The 23,041-nt window shown below is 41.4% G+C and overlaps 1 protein-coding gene across 2 annotated transcripts in view; it reads right to left on the bottom strand.

Annotated features, from left to right (window-relative positions):
• The window catches only part of CD109 (CD109 molecule), a 132,557-nt gene that overhangs the window by 37,607 nt on the left and 71,909 nt on the right, over positions 1–23,041 (bottom strand). For both annotated transcript variants that reach the window (XM_048845914.2, XM_048845915.2), the window contains 13 exons: positions 21,915–22,016; positions 21,751–21,813; positions 20,330–20,506; positions 17,067–17,219; positions 16,255–16,329; positions 15,625–15,685; positions 13,905–14,037; positions 11,101–11,218; positions 9,424–9,537; positions 8,618–8,836; positions 6,896–7,040; positions 5,837–6,013; positions 2,600–2,681 (listed from right to left, as the gene is read on the bottom strand). In XM_048845914.2, coding sequence (XP_048701871.2) covers positions 2,600–2,681; positions 5,837–6,013; positions 6,896–7,040; positions 8,618–8,836; positions 9,424–9,537; positions 11,101–11,218; positions 13,905–14,037; positions 15,625–15,685; positions 16,255–16,329; positions 17,067–17,219; positions 20,330–20,506; positions 21,751–21,813; positions 21,915–22,016 — 1,619 coding nt within the window. The remainder of the gene's footprint in view (positions 1–2,599; positions 2,682–5,836; positions 6,014–6,895; positions 7,041–8,617; positions 8,837–9,423; positions 9,538–11,100; positions 11,219–13,904; positions 14,038–15,624; positions 15,686–16,254; positions 16,330–17,066; positions 17,220–20,329; positions 20,507–21,750; positions 21,814–21,914; positions 22,017–23,041) is intronic.

Genomic DNA, 23,041 nt, shown 5'->3' with positions numbered 1-23,041 from the left:
GACATTAAAGCACTGGACTGGAGTGATCTGAAGCTCTCAGAAGGGAGTAAAAACAATTCCTGTAAGAGTTAGCCAAAGACAAGAGATGGGTATTATTGATTCAGCAGCTGATTGCTCGCTCCGGCAGAGCAGGCTAGTTAAATCACAGTGGGTTCGGGAGGGGAATGCTCTAGGCATAGAGTGCACGCATGAGGAGAAAAAAACTTATCTGGGGGTGCAAGTGCCATTAGAGGTACATGGGAAGTTCTGATGGAAAAGGGTCAGAGTAGGGTGAACTCTGCCCCATCCTGTGGTCCCAGGGATGCATTGGAACCCATTCCATTTAAGTAGGAGAAGAAAGGCCCAGGAGAAGGAACCTCATTGGATGGCAGGAAAAAGGGGACCCCAGGCCCACAAGGGTTTATAAGAGTAAACCTTAGATGGGAACCAACAAGCCAAGAAAATGGGACCAAGGTAGACAATACTGGGGTAGAGGAGAAGCAGGAAAAGGGGATGGAGGAGCAGAGGTCACCCGTACAAGGACAAGCCGAAGAAAGAGTGGGAGGTGAACCCAACACACCCCAGAGAAAGGGAAGACCCCTGAGAGTTTAACACCTCAGGGGGAGGAGAGGCCACCAGACAGTGGGGTGCTGGTGGGGCAGGATGACTGAGAATGCTCTATAAAGGATGGGACAGATCCAGGGCCAAAGTCTGTGGGTTTGTCCCTGTTGCGATGACCTGTGGGATGAAATGGAATTGTGGGGTACACCCCCACCTAAGGAGTTCTTATTCTGTGGATAGAGAATGGCGAATCCTCACAGCTGACCCACAGAAAGTCACACTAAGAGAACTCCAGAGGCAATGAGGCAGAGGCCATCACCCCCATAAGGAAGATGAAACATGTCAGGGAGAAAACTGGAAAAGGGAGCCCTAACTAGGAGAAATAAAGGGGGAGGTGTGTGACATGGTGCCATTAGCAGTTGGGTCACTTATAACAACCACTGGTATAATCAGAGTAGGAGCAGGTTTGGAAGGTGGAGAAGAAATCACTTGCACCTATGGAGAGCCTGATGAGCAAATGCGATAATTAGTTCACTGGCTGGATAGCTGGGAGAAGACAAGTAGTATAAAAGGCTGAGCCAGGGAGCTGGAACTGCTGCTATGTTGGTGGGACCTGGAACACAAGGCAGAAGACAATAATAGAGCCACTTGGTGAAGGTACCCTGGTGAACTGTGTGTGCTGTTCGGTTTGCCCAGAGGGCTTACCAGCTGGGGTCTCCAGGAGCTGACAGGGGGACCTGTTCAGAGTGGGGCATAGCCCTTGTGCTGGCCCTCTGCACAGGGTCTAATTTCACCCTCGGAGAGACTGTTCATCCAATGGGCCTTCAGTAAAGAAAGATTTAAAAGATGTTCAGAACTTTGATGACAAATAATCCTAAATGTATTTGAACAGCTTCAAGGCTGATGAGTGGCTCAACAGTACAGCTACAATTTATTTGCTGAGCATGGACAGAACAATGCTCAGAGCTATCCCTATTTTTTGTAATAGCATGAAATTATCTTTAACACCACAAGACTTTGGGAGGGATTCTCCCTCCTGGTCCAGTCCTCATACACTGCTGCAGGAGCAAACAGGGATCCTAAAAGCACTTCATCCTGCTGGGGTGACCCACACACACACACACACTCCCCCAAGCAAAGGCACTGTGAAGGACAGCAACAGGCTGCAGTGCCCCTCACAAGCCCTGGAGCAGCGATTCTCAACACGTGGGCGGCGGGCCGCATGTATCCCAATTAGCACACAACTGCAGCTCAGATGTGTGCTAAAGGCCACCAGGCCATGCAGCAGGGTCTGGGTTCCCAGCTGCCTGGCCACCCCGCCTGGCAGCCCAAAACAATAAATAGGTTGAGAACCACGGCCCTAGAGTATGGCACGTATTGGGAATGGAAGAGGGTGGCACTATGGCACCCAGCATTACAGCCATTCTGAATAGTTGTGATGACCAAGGAGCTCCTCAGTGTCAGCCCAGCCAGGTCTGCCATAATTTAAAATAGCTCCCTAAATTATGCTGGGAGTTTCTCTGACCCCAAAGCAGCCTGGAATTGAGAGGACGCAATGGTGGCTTAAAGGCCGAGGACACTGTGGGTTTCACAGCACAAAATTTCACCCTTTGTGTTGTGTCTAGCAGCCAAATGTGCAGTGTACTTCATTGGTTCCATTATAAAAAGCTTTCTGTTCTAGTGAGCTATTCTCTGGGATAGAAGAATCACCTCCAAGCATTTAATTCAACAAATCCCATGGTGAAAGTGACTCACTACTCATCTTTTGTGAAGCTAAAAAACTCTGTCCTAATAATGGCCTTAGATCATCTAAGCTAAAAAGACAGTACATTCTGTGTAAGCTCAAAAGCTTGTCTCTTTCACCAGTAAAAGATATTACCTCACTGACCTTGTGTCTTAGAGAATCTTACAAGTTGGCCTAAAGACGTACCGAAAACCAGACTGCAGCCATATCTGGGCATTTTTACCAGTTTCACAAACGTTTTAGTCCCAATGAATTATGCAAATATTTGACAAAATTCCAAACTGAATATTTTCTTTTTCTGGCAAAATTACTTACCACGTGCTCCCAGAGGAGTCACTGTTTCCAAAGGCACTGAAAGAGCCATCATCCCTTTGGTAGAGAAGCTCTCTTTGGTAGCCTGAAGAGACCAAAGCAAAGACAGGTATTGTATAAATTACTCCTGAGTAGATCCAAACTGGAATTTCTTTCTGGGGGCTATGGGAAAGGAGCTTTCAGACAGTGGAGAAAGAGAAGTGAGATTGCTCCAGCAGAGTATATTTATGTAGATTTTAAATCTCATGTTTCAAAACATTTCTGCCAAATGTGCAGGAGTAAATATGAGTGAGAGAATTAAAAAAAACCCAAAAACTAGGCTGCAATAACATTAAGGATCTGTTTATGGAAACTGAGGTGCATAGCTCCCACTCCATCTTTAACCCTCCTGTCATCAAGGGACATCAGATCGGTACACAACTGTACATTTTCACATAACTCCACTGCTGCACTACTTATGCATAAGAATGAATTCAAGGCTCAGTGAGATGTACCAGCTTCTGAATAACAGGAAAAATGGAAAGCAGAAAGGAAAATATGTACCAGCTAGAAAGGCAGAAGATGCAGCGAAAAGTAGCTATGTTAGAGTTGCAGCTGCTCGTCTCTGCCAAATTTAAAGGACCAGCTAGCTGTCAAAAAAGCTTGCTGGAAAAAGTTCCCCTGAAAGGGTGGCCCTCCAATGAGGTGGTTTAGCAGTGACCAGCCAGCCATGAAGAGAAGTGCATTAGAGCAGAGGTTCTCAATCTTTCCCCTTCTGAGGCCTCCGCAACATGCTATAAAATCTCTATGGCCCACCTGAGCCACAACAACTGTTTTTCTGCATATAAAAGCCACGGCCAGCGTTAGGGGGTAGCAAGCAGGGCAACTGCTTGGGGCCCCAAGCCCAGGGAGCCCTGCAAAGCTAAGGTGCTCAGGCTTTGGCTTCAGCCTAAGATAGTGGGGCTCAGAGCCTCAGGCTTCAGCCCAGAGCGGGGAGGTTAGGCTTTCTGCCCTGGGCCCCACTGAGTCTAATGCGGTTCTGCTTGGCGGACCCCCTGAACTCTGCTTGCAGCCCCCGCAGGCGGCCCCAGGACCTTGGTTGAGAACTGCTGCTTTAGAGGAAGGCTCTGGTTAAAAGATATCCCTAGGTTTTCCAAGATATTTCCTGGTGTTTGACACATATATGTCTTTTTGTTGATAATATGTATCTTTAAAAAAACCTCAGATATAGTTTGATATCAACCACTTACTTAGTGTCCCATCACAACAACTAATAGCAGTACAACATCCTTTTCTTCATATTTTTAACTACAGTGCAAAATCAGTTTACGTAGATTTTTTTTAAAATGAAACGAGTCTTTTAGTTGAACTGTTTTGCTTCTCCACTGACTCTTTAATGTCTCTGAAACCTTTCGTCTAGATTTCACATGCTAAGAACACTATGCAAAACCCCATCCTGACTGTCTGTAAGCCATATCAATAATAATAATATCTATTGCACAGTAAGATTAATAAAAATATGTTGAATTAATGGAAAAATGTTTTTGTCACTGCTGCAAATATCTTCCAGGGTTTTGCAAAGAATAAAATGGACTTGCACAGTTCTTTCAATGGCACTGTGACAATATATATTGTATACAGAGGTCTGGATACATACAGTAGTTTCATTGAGATCCAACTATCAGCTTGAATACATGCTTGGTGAGCTAGTCAAGTATGATATAGTTAGAAAACTATAATACAGACAGCACAATTTTAATAACCAGAAAAGAAAACTACCATTATGGAATACTGCAGTGTTCTCCAGTGGTGTTTTACAAGCTTACAGATTACTTAAACATTACTGCTGTGTTTTGGATCACAGCCTGCCTACTGACTTACTGTATGACCTTCAGGATATCATTTAACCTCCATTATCCCATCTGTAAAATCTGTAAAATAACAGTGCCTCCTTTTCTCTTAACCCCCTCTGTGGACACTCTTATTCCACTATAAGAGTGCCTTTTTGGGGAGTTTTTTTAGAGCACTTCAGGAAATTGCTTACAAACTTGAGAATAGCTGTTAAAATAACAGCTGTCTCTCTTTTCCCCCTCTTCCCCTGCAACCAAACTATGTAGTAGAGCTGGTTGAAAATTTTCAGTGTAACTTTTGTTTGACAGAAAATTGGGTTTTTAAGAAAACAAAGTTTATTGTGAAAAGTGTACTTTCCATGGAAAACTTTCAACTTTTCATTGAAAAATCGAACACTGGAAAACCAAAGAATTTCGGCCAAAACCAAAAAAAAAAATTACATTTAGAAATGCCATCACGATGCCTTATGGGAGGTGTAGTACCTCATGCCCCCATTATCCTCTATAGGCCTGGTTCCCCAGGCAGACTACATCTCCCATGATGCACTACAGTGGCTAAACAAGAGAGGACACTGTGGTGCATCCTAGGAGCCGTAGCCTGACCCTTAGAGCAGAATGGAGCCATGAGGCACCCAGAGTATAACTTTCACTGCAGCAGCATTTCTAAATTAAAATTATTGGTTTTCAGCTAAAATTTTTCAGTTTTCAATTAAAAAAAACAAAAAAAAAGTCCATGAAAAATTTTGCTGAAAACAAAAAACAAACAAAAGACTGTCTTCATCTAAACTTTCTGCAGGAAAGAAAACTTCTGACAAGCTCTGCTGTGTACCTCTGGGGTGACCAAAGTCTAATAATCAGGCCAAGAAGAACTCCTGGAAGCTACACCATTGAGAATATTTCTATTCGCAGGGCTATTTCTCCCTCTAGTGCCAGATCAGTCTAGGAAGCTAGGTCAAATTTAGACCTAGTATCTACTTTAGTCAAAGGAGTTCTCTTGGGGATTAATCTGGTTCATTGTGTTTTCTAACTAACTTGCAACCCTTTATGATGCAAGGAGCAGTCAGAAATATTCAGACTTGTGCTGTTTTATTGGCAAGAGATAACCAGCTCCAAGAATGATGATATGGATCACCTTTTACAGAACAATTTTACCCTGGAAAGTTACTATATACAAATGGCATCTTCATACTCAGCAGATCTTACTTTAGAAACAAATGTAAAATTGTCTGACTTTTTAGTATTGTCAGCCCTGGAGAACCAACACAGCTACAAATAAGTGGGCTTCTCATCTAGCTCACACATCATCAAAAGAATGGTGAATCAAATTCCAAATGCAGGGCCACAAATGAAGTATTTTCTGAGAGTATGATATTTTTTTTAAATCTAGGCTCGTCCCTGAAAGTTTACAGACCTTCTCTCATAAATGATGTAGCCTTCAGTTTAATATCTTCCTTCAATTGTCTTGTGTTAGTCAGGTATTCCAAAACATAAATATTAGGAGCAAAATTTATCATGTTCTGTTCACCACAGCCATAAGGCATCTTAATCAGTGATTCCAAGCCATTGATAGAAGGCCCAAGAATATCACCTGAAAGATAAAATTAAAGGTCAGTGCACATAAATGTATGCATACCACACAGAGGATGGGGTTACTTACACTGTGGAAGCATGTGATATGTTACACTTTTCATGTCCCCTTTAGCCATCTCATCTGCCCACTGCCCACTCACCTATCTGCCCAGGGACTTATTCTAAGATTTCAAGTTGTTCAGCGGTCACTGTTTTCAAAAACAAAACAGAACCTCCCATCCCGGGCCATGTTTCATTAATTGTACACATTTGCAATTTCTGTCCCAGAATTATACTGGCCTAGAGCTTCCTTATTAAAGGCTGAATCTCTAACCATATGAAAGAGACTCCTACATGATGAAAACACTAACTACCATAATATCCAAGTAAGATTCAAATTCCTCTGTCTTAAACAGTCTCCACAGAAACCTCATTCTTAGCCCAATGGATGATGGGAGAGGACTTTGGGAGTTAATCAGAGCAGTATCCATCCCAACAGTCTAACATTACAATTAAGCCAATATGAGTATAAACACAGTGTCATTAAAACCACAAATCAGCAACCACCTGGGACCAAATCTTGTTCACTTTACTCACACTACCCTCCCCACTGATTTCAGTGAGATTAACCGTGTGAGGCAGGAGAGCAGACCTGGGCCCAAGAAAGAACTCTGCTATATGGAGAACCCGTCTGATAGTTTGGTAGGGGAATTGGGTAGACTGGCTTCTCAAAAGCAGTTGTAATGACACAGTGTTACACTGTACCATGTCTTGGAAGCTATGTGAGTTGAATGTAAATCCAACACAAGCCCAGCAGACAGTTTTATATTTACAGTGTGCAAAAGAGTAAGAGGTTGCTAGAAAATAAATGAAGGTGTAAATAGGATAAAATAATCCTTACCAATAACAGTGACTTGCACTCTTTCACTGCCACTTACTACATCAGGAGGGAAGGTGAAATCCAAAGTTTCTGATACAGTTGGTGGGTTATTCCCAGTCAAATCTAAAAGACGTGTCTGTGAATAAGACTGTTCCAGCCCCTCAGCCTATCAAAATAAGCAAAAAGGATCACTTTAATCTCCAACACTTTACATGCTGTCTTTAAATTTCTCTTTGTGCTAGTACAAAAGTGTTTGTCGGACTGCAAGATCTAAACTGCTGCTAACAAATTATTTCTGCTACTTGCTAACACAGCAAAAAGTAGAGTATTGACTCATCTGAGCTGATGCACATGTTTGTGTTTCTTTAAAACAGCAGGCACTTCCATCTGTAGTAATGGCTTATCAAGATGAATTGCTAAGAACAAACAATAATATACAGGGCCTGAGACAAAGTCCACTGAAGTCAGTGAGAATCTTTCCATTGACTTCAATGGGTTTTGGATCAGGACCATGGAGCAGAGCATTCTAAGACAAAGGTGTGTTCTTTCACACAACATGCAACACTGTAATACTCAAAGAATGAAATTTTGTTCTTGGGGGAGAAATTCACCCCTGTTGAGAGGGCAAAGTGGTGGGAGGAAGGATAGTTTCAATGGTTAGGGAGATGGCCACAGACACAGGTTCAAGTCCTTACTCCACTACAGACTTCCTGTGTGACCTTGGGCAAGTTGTCTAGCCTCTCTGTGCCTCAGTTCCCCACCTGTAAAATGGGGATAATAATATTTCCCTACCTCTCAGGGTGTTGTGAAGATAAATACATTAAGGATTGTGAGGTGCTCAGACACGACAGTAATGGGGGCCATATAAGTACCTTCAGGTACGTCTACACTGCAGCTGCAAGCATGACTCCCAAACAGACTCGCACTACCTCTGCTCAAGCTGCCGCACTAAAAATGGCAATGTGCATGCTGCAGCATGACTGGTGTCACGGGCTAGAGACCAGAGCTGAGACCCAGGGGATCAGGCAGGCCCAGACTCAGGTGGCTAGTTCCAGCCACTGCCCATACTGGAACATCCACACTGCTATTTTTAGCATGCTAGTCTGCTTGAGCTAGCACGAGTCTGTCTATCTTGGCTGCATGGCTGGCTCCCAGCTGCAGTGTAGACATATCCTTAGACAGTGCCAGCACAAGTCTGTTTAGAGTATGATGTGTTTGTCCTCTATATCGGGGTAAATTTCACCCTTAGAGCCCAGGCCTGAACCCTTACTACATTTCACTGAATTTAAAGGGACTACTCTTGCGAGTGAAAATAACTTGTTTGAGCAAGTGATATAGGATTGGGCACTTATACCTCACTTAAATAGAGTCACAGTGGTGTAAAACACACAGAATTTGGATGAGAATTTTAGTTCCTTTATTTTATTTATGAATAACTTTTTGGCTAACTTTCTCCCCCTCCCAGAATACAGAATTTGTCATGTTAAAGCTCTGTTGAATAAAATCAACTGTGTCAAATTTAGCTATATTTTTGTTTATATTTCTTAAAAGGCAGTCTAAACCATGTTAAGGAAAGAGTTCTTTAAAAGATAAACTTTCTGATAACATTTACCCATTCTGAAAGCTTCAGGTCAAAACGCAGATAAATAAATATTCCATTGGTCTACCTTTTCACAACATTCTCCTGTTTAAGGGGATACCATCTCTGAATGCTTGACATGACCTACGCCTTTGAATATTTACCTTCACTAAAACTTTCTGGAGGATGGCATCCGAAGCAGTGGGTGATATTGCTGCCACTTTAATAGGAATCTCTCCCAGCTGTTTTGGTTTGATTGGAAAATTAACAGTCTTTGCATCTTCACTTGGTACCAACACAGATTGCTGGTTTCCTGTAGCATTTATTTCATTGGATGTAATAAGAATTTCAAATGTGTCACTGAGGTCAAGAGTCACCATAACCTATAAAAAGACTGCAATTAATATTTTTAACTGGAAAAAGGGTGTTAATCTTAGGAACTCCCTTTTATAAACTGTCATTTTCTGTGTGTATTTAAAAATATGTCTTAGTTGTACCATTTATCACTGAAGAAACAGTAAGGATCTCAAGGAGATATGATCACTATAGTATGTATAAGCCTTGCAGTGTCTGGGCAACATCCAAGAATCAGAGCAAGAAAACATGGACAAGAGGAAAAGAAGAAAAAAAAAGAACTGGAGGTCGATGGGAGCTGAAGATATCCAGAAACTCACAGGGACTGCCATTCACCAAATGGAAGGGCTCAGGAAAACACTATATGTCATACCAGATCCAACCATCAAACCGAGTAGCCTATTTCTGGCCAATCCCATTCAGAGGAAGCCAAAGACAAATAGTCCATTTGACTAATTTGGGTGCAATGATTTACATGTAGGAAACTAGATTTTTCCTGACTCCTGCAGCATATAGTTCATATATTAAAGAGTACCTCTAGAAGAGGTGACAAACTTCAGAGCGTAGCAAAATGGTAAGGAAAAATACTAGCAAAAAAGAGTTTGCCTATATTTACCTCAGTTGCTTCTTTCAAATAATTGAAGATGTTTACTTCCAAAATAAACTGCTCTCCTCTGGTAACCGAGTAAGGAAGGTTCAAGGAAATAAAAAAGGGTTGAAAAGCTTCTAACTGGAAAACAAAATCATTATACAACAGTGAACCCCGGTGGTCATATATTAGCTATTAAATTGGCTACAGAAAGTTTAGATTCAGATCTGTTCTAATTAGACTTTCCCATTGGTAAACCTGGACTAGAGAACAAATTTACTTATATTGGACAATTAACATTGGGTAATATGCAGGGTTTCTGATTTTTTGGTTTTAACCAATAAAACAGCCAATAAAAAAATGAAAACAGTGTTTATCCAAAAAATCACCAGACAAACACCAGAAATAGTTACTTGTAGTTAATGGCTTGTCTATGTAGATCAGTAATGTGGACTAGAGAGGCATGATTTCTAAAACACACTAATGTCTTGCACATTAATTGGTCTGTGTGGATCATGCTGATGCACACTAAAGATTCTCTACTGAGCTTTAACATAGTGCTGTTTGAAACAGTGTGACACTACAGCACGCTAGGGAACATTACAAAAAGATTACTCAGTACAACACAAAGAGAGAGCCCCCAAAAACCCCAGTTTTTAGACATCTACATAGAACTCAAAAACTGCTAAAATAAGCCTCAAAAAATGAAATGAACAAACCGTGAAAAACAGAAGCCCTAGTAATAGATAGGACTGAAGCATGAGCCAAAGCAACTATTAGTACAATAGCAAATGCCTTTTTCCGAGGACTCTCTGGGTATGTTTACACTGCAATAAAACACCTGTGGCTTCCCAATGTCAGCTAACTCGGGCTCCTGGGCTCATGTTGCAGGGCTATTAAATTGCAGTGTAGATGGTCAGGCTCAGGCTGGAGTCTTGGCTTGGACCAGCCACAGGTGTTTTACTGCAGTGTAGACATACCCTCTAGCCCTGTTCACATGGGAGTAGCTGGGTTCTTGGCATTTTCATATCGTAGGTGCCTAGAATGATTTAAAAGTCTAACTTCAGACATCCAGGTTTGAAAGCTTTGACCTTTCCCATCATTTGGGATCCTGTTAAATCATGACTTTCAACTGTTTTGGATGCTTAAGCAATGGATGATTTAAAAACTTGTCTCTACATGGCGCTATCTTCATGCCAATCGGGAAGAATATATTAGAAAGCAAAATAATGGGCTCATCTAATAATCTATTTTTTCTTCTTTATGTATTGCTTTCTGCAAGTGCTGTAATTTGGGTTTGTATTTTTAAGATTTATCTATATTAGGTATATTTTTGAAAATGCAACATTTTTTAACTAAAGCTGTGAAATAAAGAAACGAAAGGAGGCAGCAAGCAGATGCACTTATAATCCAACAAAGACAGATGCCCAAAGGCACAGAATCACTGTATATCATTCTGCAGTATTGAAGTTATTTATGCGTACAGGAGAAGGAGGAATAAAATTTTAAAAGGAGGATTTTAAAAGAGACCTCTCCACTGATTTCAGTGTGCAGCTCTGCTTAAAATTTGATTGTATTTAATGAGTCTTGTTTTCCTTATTAAAATAATCAGGTTGCTACTGTTCTTGTTACAATATAAAACTGAAAATAATAAACTGGGGTGTTACCACTAACATAAACTGGAACTATATTGTACTATGTTACCACAACAGGTGCAGTCGTAATTCCAAGTCCAAGGTTTTCAGATATTACAAAAGCACTGGCTACCCAAGAAGTGATGGTATCAGGTACTATAACTTCCATTGTTGTATCTCTGCTGGATCTAACAAGAGAAAAACACATCCGAATTTCAAAAGCATTAATTTAATGCTCAGTAAATAAAATGTTTAAGACAGATCATAAATGTAGTCTGAATTCTTAACTGGAAAGATTGTTGTTTACCTTTTCTTCTTCTCCAAACTTTCTGTAAAAATGTTTTTGTTAGGCCCCAAAGTAATAATTAAATGGTGAATTAAAAATTACTCACTTTAAGACAATAAATCCCTCCATATTCTATAGAAATACCCTCCAGATGTCAGCTGTTTTCCTAAAGCTCCTGATATTAATGCTTAGTTAAATGAGTGTCATGTATTGACGCACAGTACGGGTCAGATTGTGTCACCAATTTAGCAATTTTGGATCGTCTCATGGTTAAGACACTGGACTAGGGCTCAGTAAAGTAGGATTTAATTTCTGCATCTACCACAGATTTTAGTGTCATAGAATCATAGAAATGTAGAATATCACGGTTGGAAGGGACCTCCAGAGGTCATGCAGTCCAACCCCTGGCTCAAAGCAGGACCAATCCCCAACTAAATCATCCCAGCCAGGGCTTTGTCAAGCCTGACCTTAAAAACCTCTAAGGAAGGAGATTCCACTAGCTCCCTTGGTAACCCATTTCAGTGCTTCAGTTTTTCCTAATATCCAACCTAAACCTCCCCCACTGCAACTTGGGACCATTACTCCTTGTTCTGTCATCAGCTACCACTGAGAACAGTCTAGATCCATCCTCTTTGGAACCCCCTTTCAGGTAGTTGAAAGCAGCTATCAAATCCCCCCTCACACTTCTCTTCTGCAGACTAAACAAGCCAGTTCCCTCAGCCTCTCCTCATAAGTCATGTGTTCAAGTCCCCTAATCATTTCTGTTGCCCTTCGCTGGACGCTTTCCAATTTTTCCACATCCTTCTTGTAGTGTGGGGCCCAAAACTAGACACAGTACTCCAGATGAGGCCTCAACAATGCCGAATAGAGGGGAATGATCATGTCACTCGATTTGCTGGCAATGCTCCTACTTAAACAGCCCAAAATGCTGTTAGCCTCCTTGGAAACAAGCGCATACTGTTGACTCATATCCGGCTTCTCGTCCACTGTAATGGCTAGGTCCTTTTCTGCAGAACTGCTGCCTAGCCCCTCTGTCCCTAGTATGTAGCAGTGCATGGGATTCTTCTGTCCTAAATGCAGGACTCTGCACTTTTCCTTGTTGAACCTCATCAGATTACTTTTGGCCCAATCCTCTAATTTGTCTAGGTCCCTCTGTATCCTATCCCTACCCTCCAGCGTATCTACCTCTCCTCCCAGTTTAGTGTCATCTGCAAACTTGCTGAGGGTGCAATCCATACCATCCTCCAGATCATTTATGAAGATATTGAACAAAACCGGCCTGAGGACCGACACTTGGGGCACTCCACTTGATACCGGCTGCCAACTAGACATGGAGCCATTGATCATTCCCCTTTGAGCCTGACAATCTAGCCAACTTTCTATCCACCTTATAGTCCATTCATCCAATCCATACTACTTTAACTTGCTGGCAAGAATACTGTGGGAGACCATGTCAAAAGCTTTGCTAAAGTCAAGAAACAACATGTCCACTGCTTTCCCCTCATCCACAGAGCCAGTTATCTCATCATGGAAGGCAATTAGGTTAGTCAGGCATGATTTGCCCTTGGTGAATCCATGCTGAATGTTCCTGATTACTTTCCTCTCCTCTAAGTGCTTCAAAATTGATTCCTGGAGGACCTGCTCCATGATTTTTCCAGGGACTGGGGGGAGGTTGACTGGCCTGTAGTTCCCCAGACCCTCCTTCTTCCCTTCTTTAAAGATGGGCACTACATTAGCCTTTTTCCAGTCATCCGGGACCTCCCCTGATCGCCATGAGTTTTCAGAGATAATGGCCAATGGCTCTGCAATCACATCCGCCAACTCCTTTACCACCCTCGTGCAGTGCATCTGGCCCCATGGACTTGTTCTCGTCCAGCTTTTCTAAATAGTCCTGAACCACTTCTTTCTCCACAGAGGGCTGATCACCTCCTCCCCACACTGTGCTACCCAGTGCAGTAGTCTGGGAGCTGACCTTGTTGGTAAAGACAGAGGCAAAAAATGCATTGAGTACATGTGTGCATTGAATACATTAAGTGCAACTCCAAGTGTGATTTGGCCTTCCTGATTTAACTCCTGCATGCTTGAGCAATTATTTTTATACTCCTCCCTGGTCATTTGTCCAACCTTCCACTTCTTGTAAGCTTCTTTTTTGTGTTTAAGATCAGCAAGGATTTTACTGTTAAGCCAAGCTAGTCGCCTGCCACATTTACTATTCTTTCTACACATCAGGATGGTTTGTTCCTGCAACCTCAATAGGATTTTTTAAAATACAGTGTCACCAGAGGTAAATCATCAAATCTCCCTTTGCCTCATTTACCCATCTGTATAAGGGACCTAATACTACTTCCCTTTCCCCACCCTTTCTCTGTGTTGTTCATTTAGATTGTAAGCTCTTCAGGCAGAGATTGTCTCTTAAAATGTATTTGTACAATGCCTAGCACGGTGGACCTCCAATCTTAGTTACTACCTCTAGGTGGTACTGTAATATAAATGGTAATAGTGCAACATGCCCCCGGAAAATAATTAAAGTATGTCAGAAATCCAGAGCAAGTAAGAGTAAAAATCTCTGTTTTTCTCTAAGTGTTTACCTAGTATTGGTGTCAATCCAAAGCCAAGTCTCCGGGAAATTTTTCCTTACATGTGGACTACTGAAAGCAGGAAATCCGCCTGCAGTACCCAGATAGTCATCAAAATCTGCACTATAGGGTATCATCTCATCATCTACAAAATTAAAAATATTGTCAAATATCAGAAAACTACGTAGCAAAACAAAATCAAATTAGCACCCTGTTTCATGAATAATTATTTACAAACCCACAAGAAGTTTGGTAACAGTGCACATGGTATTTCTGAATTGGATTTAGTGTTATGGCACTGTTATTTTCACTTAAACACAAAAGCATTGCACACAAAATTTAAGTTTGACAGGTCTCTATGTCTATACAGCGTTTTGGAGCAAAAAGGAGCAAGCCTCCCAGCTAGGTCATCAGACTTAGGCTAGCAGGTCTTGTGCTACACTCTAAATGTAGCTGTATAGACAGGACTTTGAAGTTGCAACTCTGGCTGGAGCTCAGGCTCTGAAGGCTAGGGAGGAGGGTGGGCTTCAGACCTCAAGCTCCACCCAAACCACAACCTCAAAGCGCTGTTTAGAGCACTAGTGTGAGCCCCACTAGCCCAAGTCAATCAACCCAAGGTGGGGGCCTCACTCCCATTTGCTTCCAAATGCTGTGTAGACATACCCTAGATGGCCTCTTTAGGGGTATACATATACTCCATATAGTCTGAATATAACTATACTAGGGGTGCTGAGCCATTGCTGTTTAACTCAATGAGAGTTCAAAACACAAAGCACCTCTCAGGTCCAGGACCCTTTCAGCCACTTCGTGTCAGCAGTGGCATGGACAGAAACCATAGAGTCCATGGGGAAAAAATGCAAACTAGCCTAAGTCCCATGTTCAAAAGCACCTATGTTGATTAGGAGCCTAAGTCCCATCAATTGATTTAAGTTCTTATGAAAGTGTTACCCCATATTTATACCCAAAACTCTCCAAGAATCTTAGGGTGCAGTCCTGCAAACACCTATTCATGAGGGTAGTCAGAGATTAATTCAGTGGGCCTTGTCACAGTGGTTAAGACTGCTCATGTGAGTAAGAATTTGCAGGATCGGACTCTTAAGGCTTAATCTTGTGACCAGAATCTGATTTAGCCGGGCTGGGTGCAGCATAAATGAGAGAAATTCTTCTCCCTAGATTGTAAAGTAGCTGCAGAGATGTTCCGCAGAGATTATTCAGTCATATGAAGTAAGGTCTTATGTACCCACACATATAAGACAGAGGGGGAAAGGATCTGTGTAGTAGCCCTGCAGGCTCAACGCAATGAGCTCATGCAGAGTGCAACTCACATTGCACACAAATCTAGTCACCCAAGCTGCACAGCTGAACCACATTGGTTCCGCTGCAAAGGGACCCTCTCCATCTGTGGAGGAAGGGTCTGTATTTGAAATATCTATTTCAGGAATTTGTCTTCAAGCCCCGATGGATCTTTTGTCACCTCAGACAACAATGTAATCCTGACAAATATGCAAAATACATGCTGTTAAAGAAAGTGATTCAAATAAAAGATAAAACCTGTAGGCCAAATTCTCCCATATTACAACATCTTACATACAGGTAAATCTATGACTTCTGTGGCGTGACTCTGGGTTTTTCTTGGTGCAACCAACCAGAATTTGGCCCTGTTTGTTTATCTTTAACCCTCCTGGACCTAGCAGATAGCAATGGTTTGGTTATGCCAATTTTTATTACTTACAGAGAACATTATTCTTGTCTTCTGGAAGGTTTGCATCAGTCAATACCCAAAGGTTGCATTTCTGGATAAAAAAGACATACAATATATTTCAGTACAGGACTTGTAAAGTACTCATTCTCTTATTTTTCCTTTCTTTCATTCTTTTTAAATGTCTTTCTTTCTTTTTTAAATTAAACTCAATTTAAAATAAAATGAAAGTCAATTTTTAGCAACTCAAATGCATGGCACAACAAATGCTATTTTCTGACTTTGAATCCTTACCACACCATCAGACGTCACTTAGGGTGGCATGATGTTTTGGCTTAAAGAAAAAAAGAATTAAGTACAAAGACTTCAGTGGACTGCTAGTTCATCTGCATGCTTTCATTTTGAAATGGGCACATAGTGATGAATTTCACTATTATCTATTAAAATTCTGTGAATACTTTCATTTTTAGACTTTTGTAAAACAAAATTAAATTCTCCCCAAAAACAACTTGATGCTGTCTTGACAAACACAGTAGAAACTATGAAAACAGGGGATTGTCTGCAGTTTTCAAACTTTACAAGGAGTATTTAATATATTTTCCTTCTGCAGAGTATGTACAATTAAAGAGAAAAAAATCCAACTTCTAGATTTAAAAATGATACCTGAAAGACACTGAGAGGACTTCTGATTGCGTCAAAATATTGTACTGTGTTGTACAAATGTAGTTCATGGAGCACCTAAGAAAAGAAAAATAAAAGAATGCGAATTGTGAAAGCAGGGTGCAATTCTTTAAATAAAATGTACTATACAGGATGTTAATTTGCAGAGCTATCCCTCAAATAGTAGATCTCTTGCCTCTGGAAAATTGGAGTTACCATATGAATGGCGTTAGGCAATAATGGCTTACACCAGTGGTGGGCAACCTGTGGCCCATCAGGGTAAGCTGACTGCGGGCCGTAAGACATTTTGCAGACGTTGACCATCCGCAGCCACAGCCCCCTGCAGCTCCCAGTGGCTGCGGTTCGCCGTTCCTGGCCAATGGGAGCTGTGGGAAGCGGTGGGCATGTGTGAAGAGCTTTCCTATGTTGTTTGTTTCTAAAAGAAAAATGATTTGACTGTGAGCAGTTTGATGGACAAAGTTCAGAAGTGTTGGAAAAAGATGAAATGCCGATTGGAATATTAGTCCGCTAGCATATCTAAGGAATGAAAATTTACAGGACAGAACAAGTATAATTCCAAATAAAGGGGCTCATCTTACAAACAGTATATTCCTAAGCAGCTCACTAATGTTGATAGACAACTTGAATGAGTAAGAATTGTTCACACAAATAAAGGTTGCAAGATCAGTCCCAAAGTTGCATTCTATACTTATCGATTTATATCTATATAAAATAAAACATAAAAACTGTTACATTTCCATAACCTTACACTTTTCAGAAATACACTGTATACAAAGCTTTTTTCTTTTACTTACACTGTCTTCTGTAATGTCACTACTTTCTCCAAGGAGCTTTGTACTTTTGTCAACAACTGAAAGTCCAATTACAGAACTGGGTTCAGTTACACTGATTTTAAGGGAGACTTTCTCAGATGGATTGACTTTATCTTTATTCCAAGATACTTTGATCTAAGAAAAAGAAGAAAATGATGATGGTTTAAATTACACATTAATATTTCAGGGTCAGCCAAGAGCTTTCAATCATGAGCTTTTTATTTTAATTAGTTGTGGCTGAGAATCTGGTTTGGCTGGGGAAGGCATGGTTCCCACCAACTCTTGGAAGGCGCTAAGGGTTTACATGCTGCTCCCTAAACCCTCAGATTCCTTCAATCTGTAGTTGGTAAGCGCCAGCACCCCCATGGACATCCTTTGTTTCTGTGATGGCCACTATCTTGGCCAATAACGAGTATTCAAGGGACCACTAGAGCTAAAAGGATGAGTCTGAACTAAAGCGCCAGATTCGGTAGCTGGAGCAGTCACACTCACATCCTCTGTGGGTTGGGCACAGAGGAGGTTGTGTAATACACTCTGACCAGTGGGTTACACTTTCAATCTGCAAACCAGCCCCACAGGTTCCAACTGGCCCTTCTACAGCTATCCCAGTATTTGCATAGGGGGTTGAGGAACAGATGGCCATTCAGTACTCCTGTTTCAGATGAATAATTTTGCCCTTTTCTTCATTGGAGAACCAAATTTTACTCTAAACTCTTGACTGGAAAAATGCATTTAAGCAGAGAAACCGGTCTTCCCAGAACTACATTCACAGTGAAAAGTCTGGGCCAGTGGCAAACATACTATCAATGGCTAAAGTAAATGTGATTATCACCATAGGCGCCGACTCCGTGGATGCTCCGGGGCTGGAGCACCCATGGGGAAAAACTGGTGGGTGCTCTGCACCCACCGGCAGCTCACAGCCTGCCCCCCCACCCCAGCTCACCTCTGCCTCCACTCAACCTCCACCTCCTCCCCTGAAGCATGCCTGCTTTTCCCCCTAGCTCCCAGCGCTTGCCGCCGCAAAACAGCTGTTTTGCACAGCAAGCGCTGGGAGGGAGGGGGCAGGAGCAGGAATGTAGCGCACTCGGGGAGGAGGCAGGGAAGAGGTGGGGCCGGGGCAGGGATTTGGAGAAGGGGTCCAGTAGGGGCAAGGAGGGGGCGGAGTAGAGTGGGGCGGGGGAGGTCAAGCACCTACCGGCGTGGGGAAAAGTTGGCGCCTATGATTATCACTGCTTATTATGCTGTAAATAAGACAACAGACTGATTCATGAAGAGAGATGGGTTTGGATTAAATGACATTTAAAACACTGTTGTCAAGTTATTTATTGAAATGAAATGCAAGAACAGGCTATAAATTACTCCCAGAAGTAACTGATCACGTTTCTGCTGCACTTAGGAAATTTCAATAGCTACGCCTCACAAAGAGAAGTAGAAATAGTTTGGAATTTTTGTAGCTTTGAAGAAGATCAATTATTTCATTATATCCCATTGGTTTCCAAATCTGAAGTTTTCAGTGGCTGAAACCATTAGGCTAATATTTAATTCCCATTAATTCATCTTCCCAATTTTCCATCATCTCTGTATTTAAGATTGCCTGGTTTTCTCATCTTTAAATTGCACTTTAATCAGATACTTCGATTTTGGCCTGTTCCCACAAACCCATGCTCACAAGACTAGTAAGGTTTGCAAGAACAGGCCCTATGTTCTGTAATATAAATTATACTGTAATCTTCACTAGGAGCCTAATACAGCACCACTGAAGTCAATGGAAAGACTCCCATTGACTTCAATGGAGCTGGATAAGGCTCTATATGCTTTCTTGTTACAAATATCTTCTCCTGCTTCTGATCTTAAACTTCTGAGTTTTAGCTCTCAGCTACATTACCTTTCTTTATTGCTATTTTTAATTTATTGAACTTTTAAGAAAACAGATATGCAACACAGCAGGAATGTGTCACATGTAGGGTATGAACTGCAGCTTTCTGACTACCTTGCCACACAACCGCTTATAACGCCACAAACAATGCTCAGCTCCCAAGGATGGGATAGCATTGTGAAGAGAATGGAGAATAGCTAACCAATTCACAAGCACAAGCCAGATCAAGTTCCACCCGATTCCTATTGTGATCGTCTACAACACAGGGCACAGAACGTCCACAAAATAATTCCTAAGGCATATCTTTGAGAAAAACATCCAATCCTAATTTTAAAATTGCCAGTGTTGGATAATCTATTATAACTCTTGATAAATTGTTCCAATGGTTAATGACCCTCACTGTTAAAAATATACACCTTATTTCAGGTATGAATTTGTCTGGCTTCAACTTCCAGCCATTGGATTGTATCCCACCTTTATCTTCTACATTGAAGAGCCCATTAACAGATATTTGTTCCCCATGTAGGTACTTACAGATTGTAATTAAGTCACCCCTAAACCTTCTTTTTGTAAGCTAAATATATTGAGCTTCTATGAGGATTGTTTTCTAATCTTTTAATCATTCCCATAGCACTTCTCTGACCCCTCTACAACATCCTTCTTGAATTCTGGACAACAAAACTGGATGCAGTATTCTAGCAGTGGTTGCACCAATGCCAAATAGAGAAGTACAATATCCTCCCTACTCCTACTCAATTTCCCCTGTTCATGCATCCAAGGATCACATTAGCCCTTTTAGCCATAAACGCATTTGACTCCATTGAACAGGAGAAAAATTTCCACTGGACAACCTTGTCCTAAATGCCACTTCTGTATTGCCACAAAGAGAACTGACTGTACTCATGATTCATGGAGGGAGGGGAAAACAGTCCCTCTATGCAGCCTTTCCACAGTTTGGTTCCTCTCCACACAGCAGAAACGTGTTCATTCCATTCTGTTTTCTACCTTCCGGATTCATAACATAGCTGGGAGTATTGCTCCTCTGAGAGGACAACACTTGTATGTTCTGAGTATGGCCCTTCTGAATCTTTCTCTAGTCCAGTTCTGGGGGAATCATAGTTGAAGCAACTCTCTCCTGGTTTACTATGATACCAGTATCTTCCCAATGTCTCCTCCAACAGTCTTTCACTTATGGCCTGAACCAACTGCCAATGTAGTCAGTGCGAGTTTTCCACTAAATTCAGTGAGCTTTGAATCAGGCCTACATTGAGGAGGATTTTTTTATCAGCAAATCTTCCATTCTGAACTATTACTTAGTATGTAAGACACATAAAGAAAGTCATCTCAAACTCAGTCTTTGATTTACTACCTTGTTTTCAAGAACAGGCTGAATTGGCAGAGTCAGGGCATCATTTACAACTTCCCCATTCTCATCAATATAAAAGATACTTATACACGCCACAGGAGCCCAGGAATTTTCTGGTTTTAAAGTGAACGTTGTTAAAACCTCTGTGCCTACAGCCACAATCTGTTCTTTAGCTACCACCTGAAAGGGAAAATAAAATGTCCAAGTTATAATAAGATACTATCTGTATTACAATCACAAATTGCCCCTAGTTTTGCAATAAATTTTAAAGACAACCTTCCATACAAAATATGAGCTATCTGTGCCCTTTTTTGGAGAAGGCCCGAGAAGGTTGGTTGGCTTTTGCGGGGGAATATGGAGGAGAGGGCAAATGGATTGTTTTAAATTAGAAACTCACGTCTTGACTAGCCTTTTTTTCTGGAAGACTCTCCGGACAACTGGGGAAATAATAGGATTATGACATTGCAGATATCAAGCAACTGAAATCTAATTGAGAAGGGAGGTAATTTTAACTAGACAGATTGAAACATGGAGGGGGGGCTGTTTCCTTGTGGCATCTAGCGCTAGTAGAAAATTTTCAAATGTTTTGAAAAAAGTGGGAGAAATTTTTTAAAAATTGTGACATTTCCCCCCTGTTTTTTGACCATCTCTTTTAACACCACAAACAGTTTCCCTATAAACATTTGGAGGAAAAGCGCTGTTTGTTAATGTTTCAACACCATTCTTCATTTCAGTGCTGGGAAAGCTCACTGAATATACATTTCAGACCTCCAACCCCAACAAAACCAACAAAAGACCATACTTAACACTCCTCTTATTCCTAAGACATAAAAAACAAGGAGAACCACCAGACTTCCAAACTGTTCATTTTTTAAAAAAAAGTAGCATTCTTTTACGTTATAAAAAAGGGCACAAATCTATTTTTTCTATTTCAGGTCAAATGTGAGATTCTAAGGTCACGCTTGGTCAGCTTGCTGTTAATAGAAATCTATGCATCTAACACCAAGCATCTTGATTATCAGGGGTTAGAATATGCTGTGACCCCATGTGGATTCTTGGGGTGGAAGGGTCGGAAATGCACCCCTGCCCAGTAGATGGACACAATCTAATTGATGAGATCTGGCACTGCTACTAAGGCTCATCAGCTAACAGAGCTGGCCTGAAACAGAGGGGAACCCACTCCTCCCTTTAAAAGAATGGCAGAGCAGCCTCTCCCATACAGCTCCAAGGAGGCAGACAATGGGGCTCCCTCTGAGTAAGGACTGAGCAAATACAAAGTAAGGACTGGATCCATTGTTTTTACTGAGCAAATCAATAATAATCAAATCTCTCAAATACTTAACCACATTTTTTTACTCATTTGAATTTATCTCAGGTTGGTAACAATCACCTCAAGTCATACACATGTAAAATTGGTAAGTTACCAGATAACTGATCTCCTTTATTAGCTTGTTGCTTGCAACACTCAGCTCAAAAGGAATCCCAACCTAGAGAAATAACATGATGATAGGAATAAATAGGTGTCCATGATGAATACCTGACAGTAATATTTTATTGGCAAGTATAGCTTCATATGAACATGTGTTACCTTTACATCTTGTCTTGGTTTTTTTATCTGGAGGTAAGTCATGCTGGGGGAGTTGAATACACCATGAATTGCTATGTTAGTTTCACTATTAAGAAAACTAGCCTGTAAGACAATACAAAAAAGGCTGTTACTAGAATTATAAAATTTATTTACTGCTCATGTGTATACTATCATTATATACGGTATGATACAGACTGAAAATGTTATATATATTATATACATAATGGTTTCAACACAGGTAGGGTGGCCAGATTATCAAAGTGAAAAACCAAGACATGAGGCATGGGGATGGGTGAGTTCATGGCGAAGAGCATGGGCAGGAAGGTACACCTGGGACTGGCTTGGCAGATTAAAGAGAGGGCGTGAAGGTGCCTCTTCCCTTTCTGTAGCAGCTCAGCAGAGCTGGGCGCAGCTCTGAAGCAAGTTTACAAAACAGGGGGGAAAGATTTTTCGACAACCTTACTGCAAGCCAGGAATAACCTAAGAAACTGGGAGATTCCTGGTTTTGGGGGACAACATACCAGAGGTGGTGGGAAGGGGAAAGTGGCAACATGAGACTGGCCTGAGATGTGCTGATCCCTGATCCCCATACGTGCTGTCATTCTCACCAGTCCAGCTGCCCACAGTCTCTGACCAGGCAGTCAGGTTTTGCAAGGGGGTTACATAACACCTTTTTTTTTTCTTTCACCAAAACTGCAGGGACCCTAGAAAGGCCCTTGAAAAAGGACATTCAGGGCCATGTGGTTGCCATTCTCATAATACTCATGTATGGCATGTCACTTAAAGCAATGACTCAATAAGCAATTGAGTGCTGATCAGTTTTCAGGTTTTCTTAAAGCACTATCAGTAATAACATTAGTAATTCCTTGGTTGGTCATATCTCCCATTAGTTTATATCAACTACAGTTATTCTCATTGTGGCCTGTTTCCATTCAGTTCTACTGGTATAAAATCCAGAGTAACGCTACTGAAGCCAATAAAGTTATTCTAGATTTCCAGTGGTATGATTTATAGCAGAACCTGGCCCCATGAATTTCATCTAGAAAAGCAACAGCTGGTGAGATAGCTCAAACTCAAATCAGGTACAATCACAATTTTCCAAAGATCTCAGAAGCTTGTCACTACAC

Source organism: Caretta caretta, chromosome 3 (assembly GCF_965140235.1).
Source record: "Caretta caretta isolate rCarCar2 chromosome 3, rCarCar1.hap1, whole genome shotgun sequence".
In the NCBI taxonomy this organism is placed as follows: domain Eukaryota; kingdom Metazoa; phylum Chordata; order Testudines; family Cheloniidae; genus Caretta; species Caretta caretta.
Note: the sequence above shows the minus strand (reverse complement) of the source record. Positions and strands in the feature narration are given on the sequence as shown.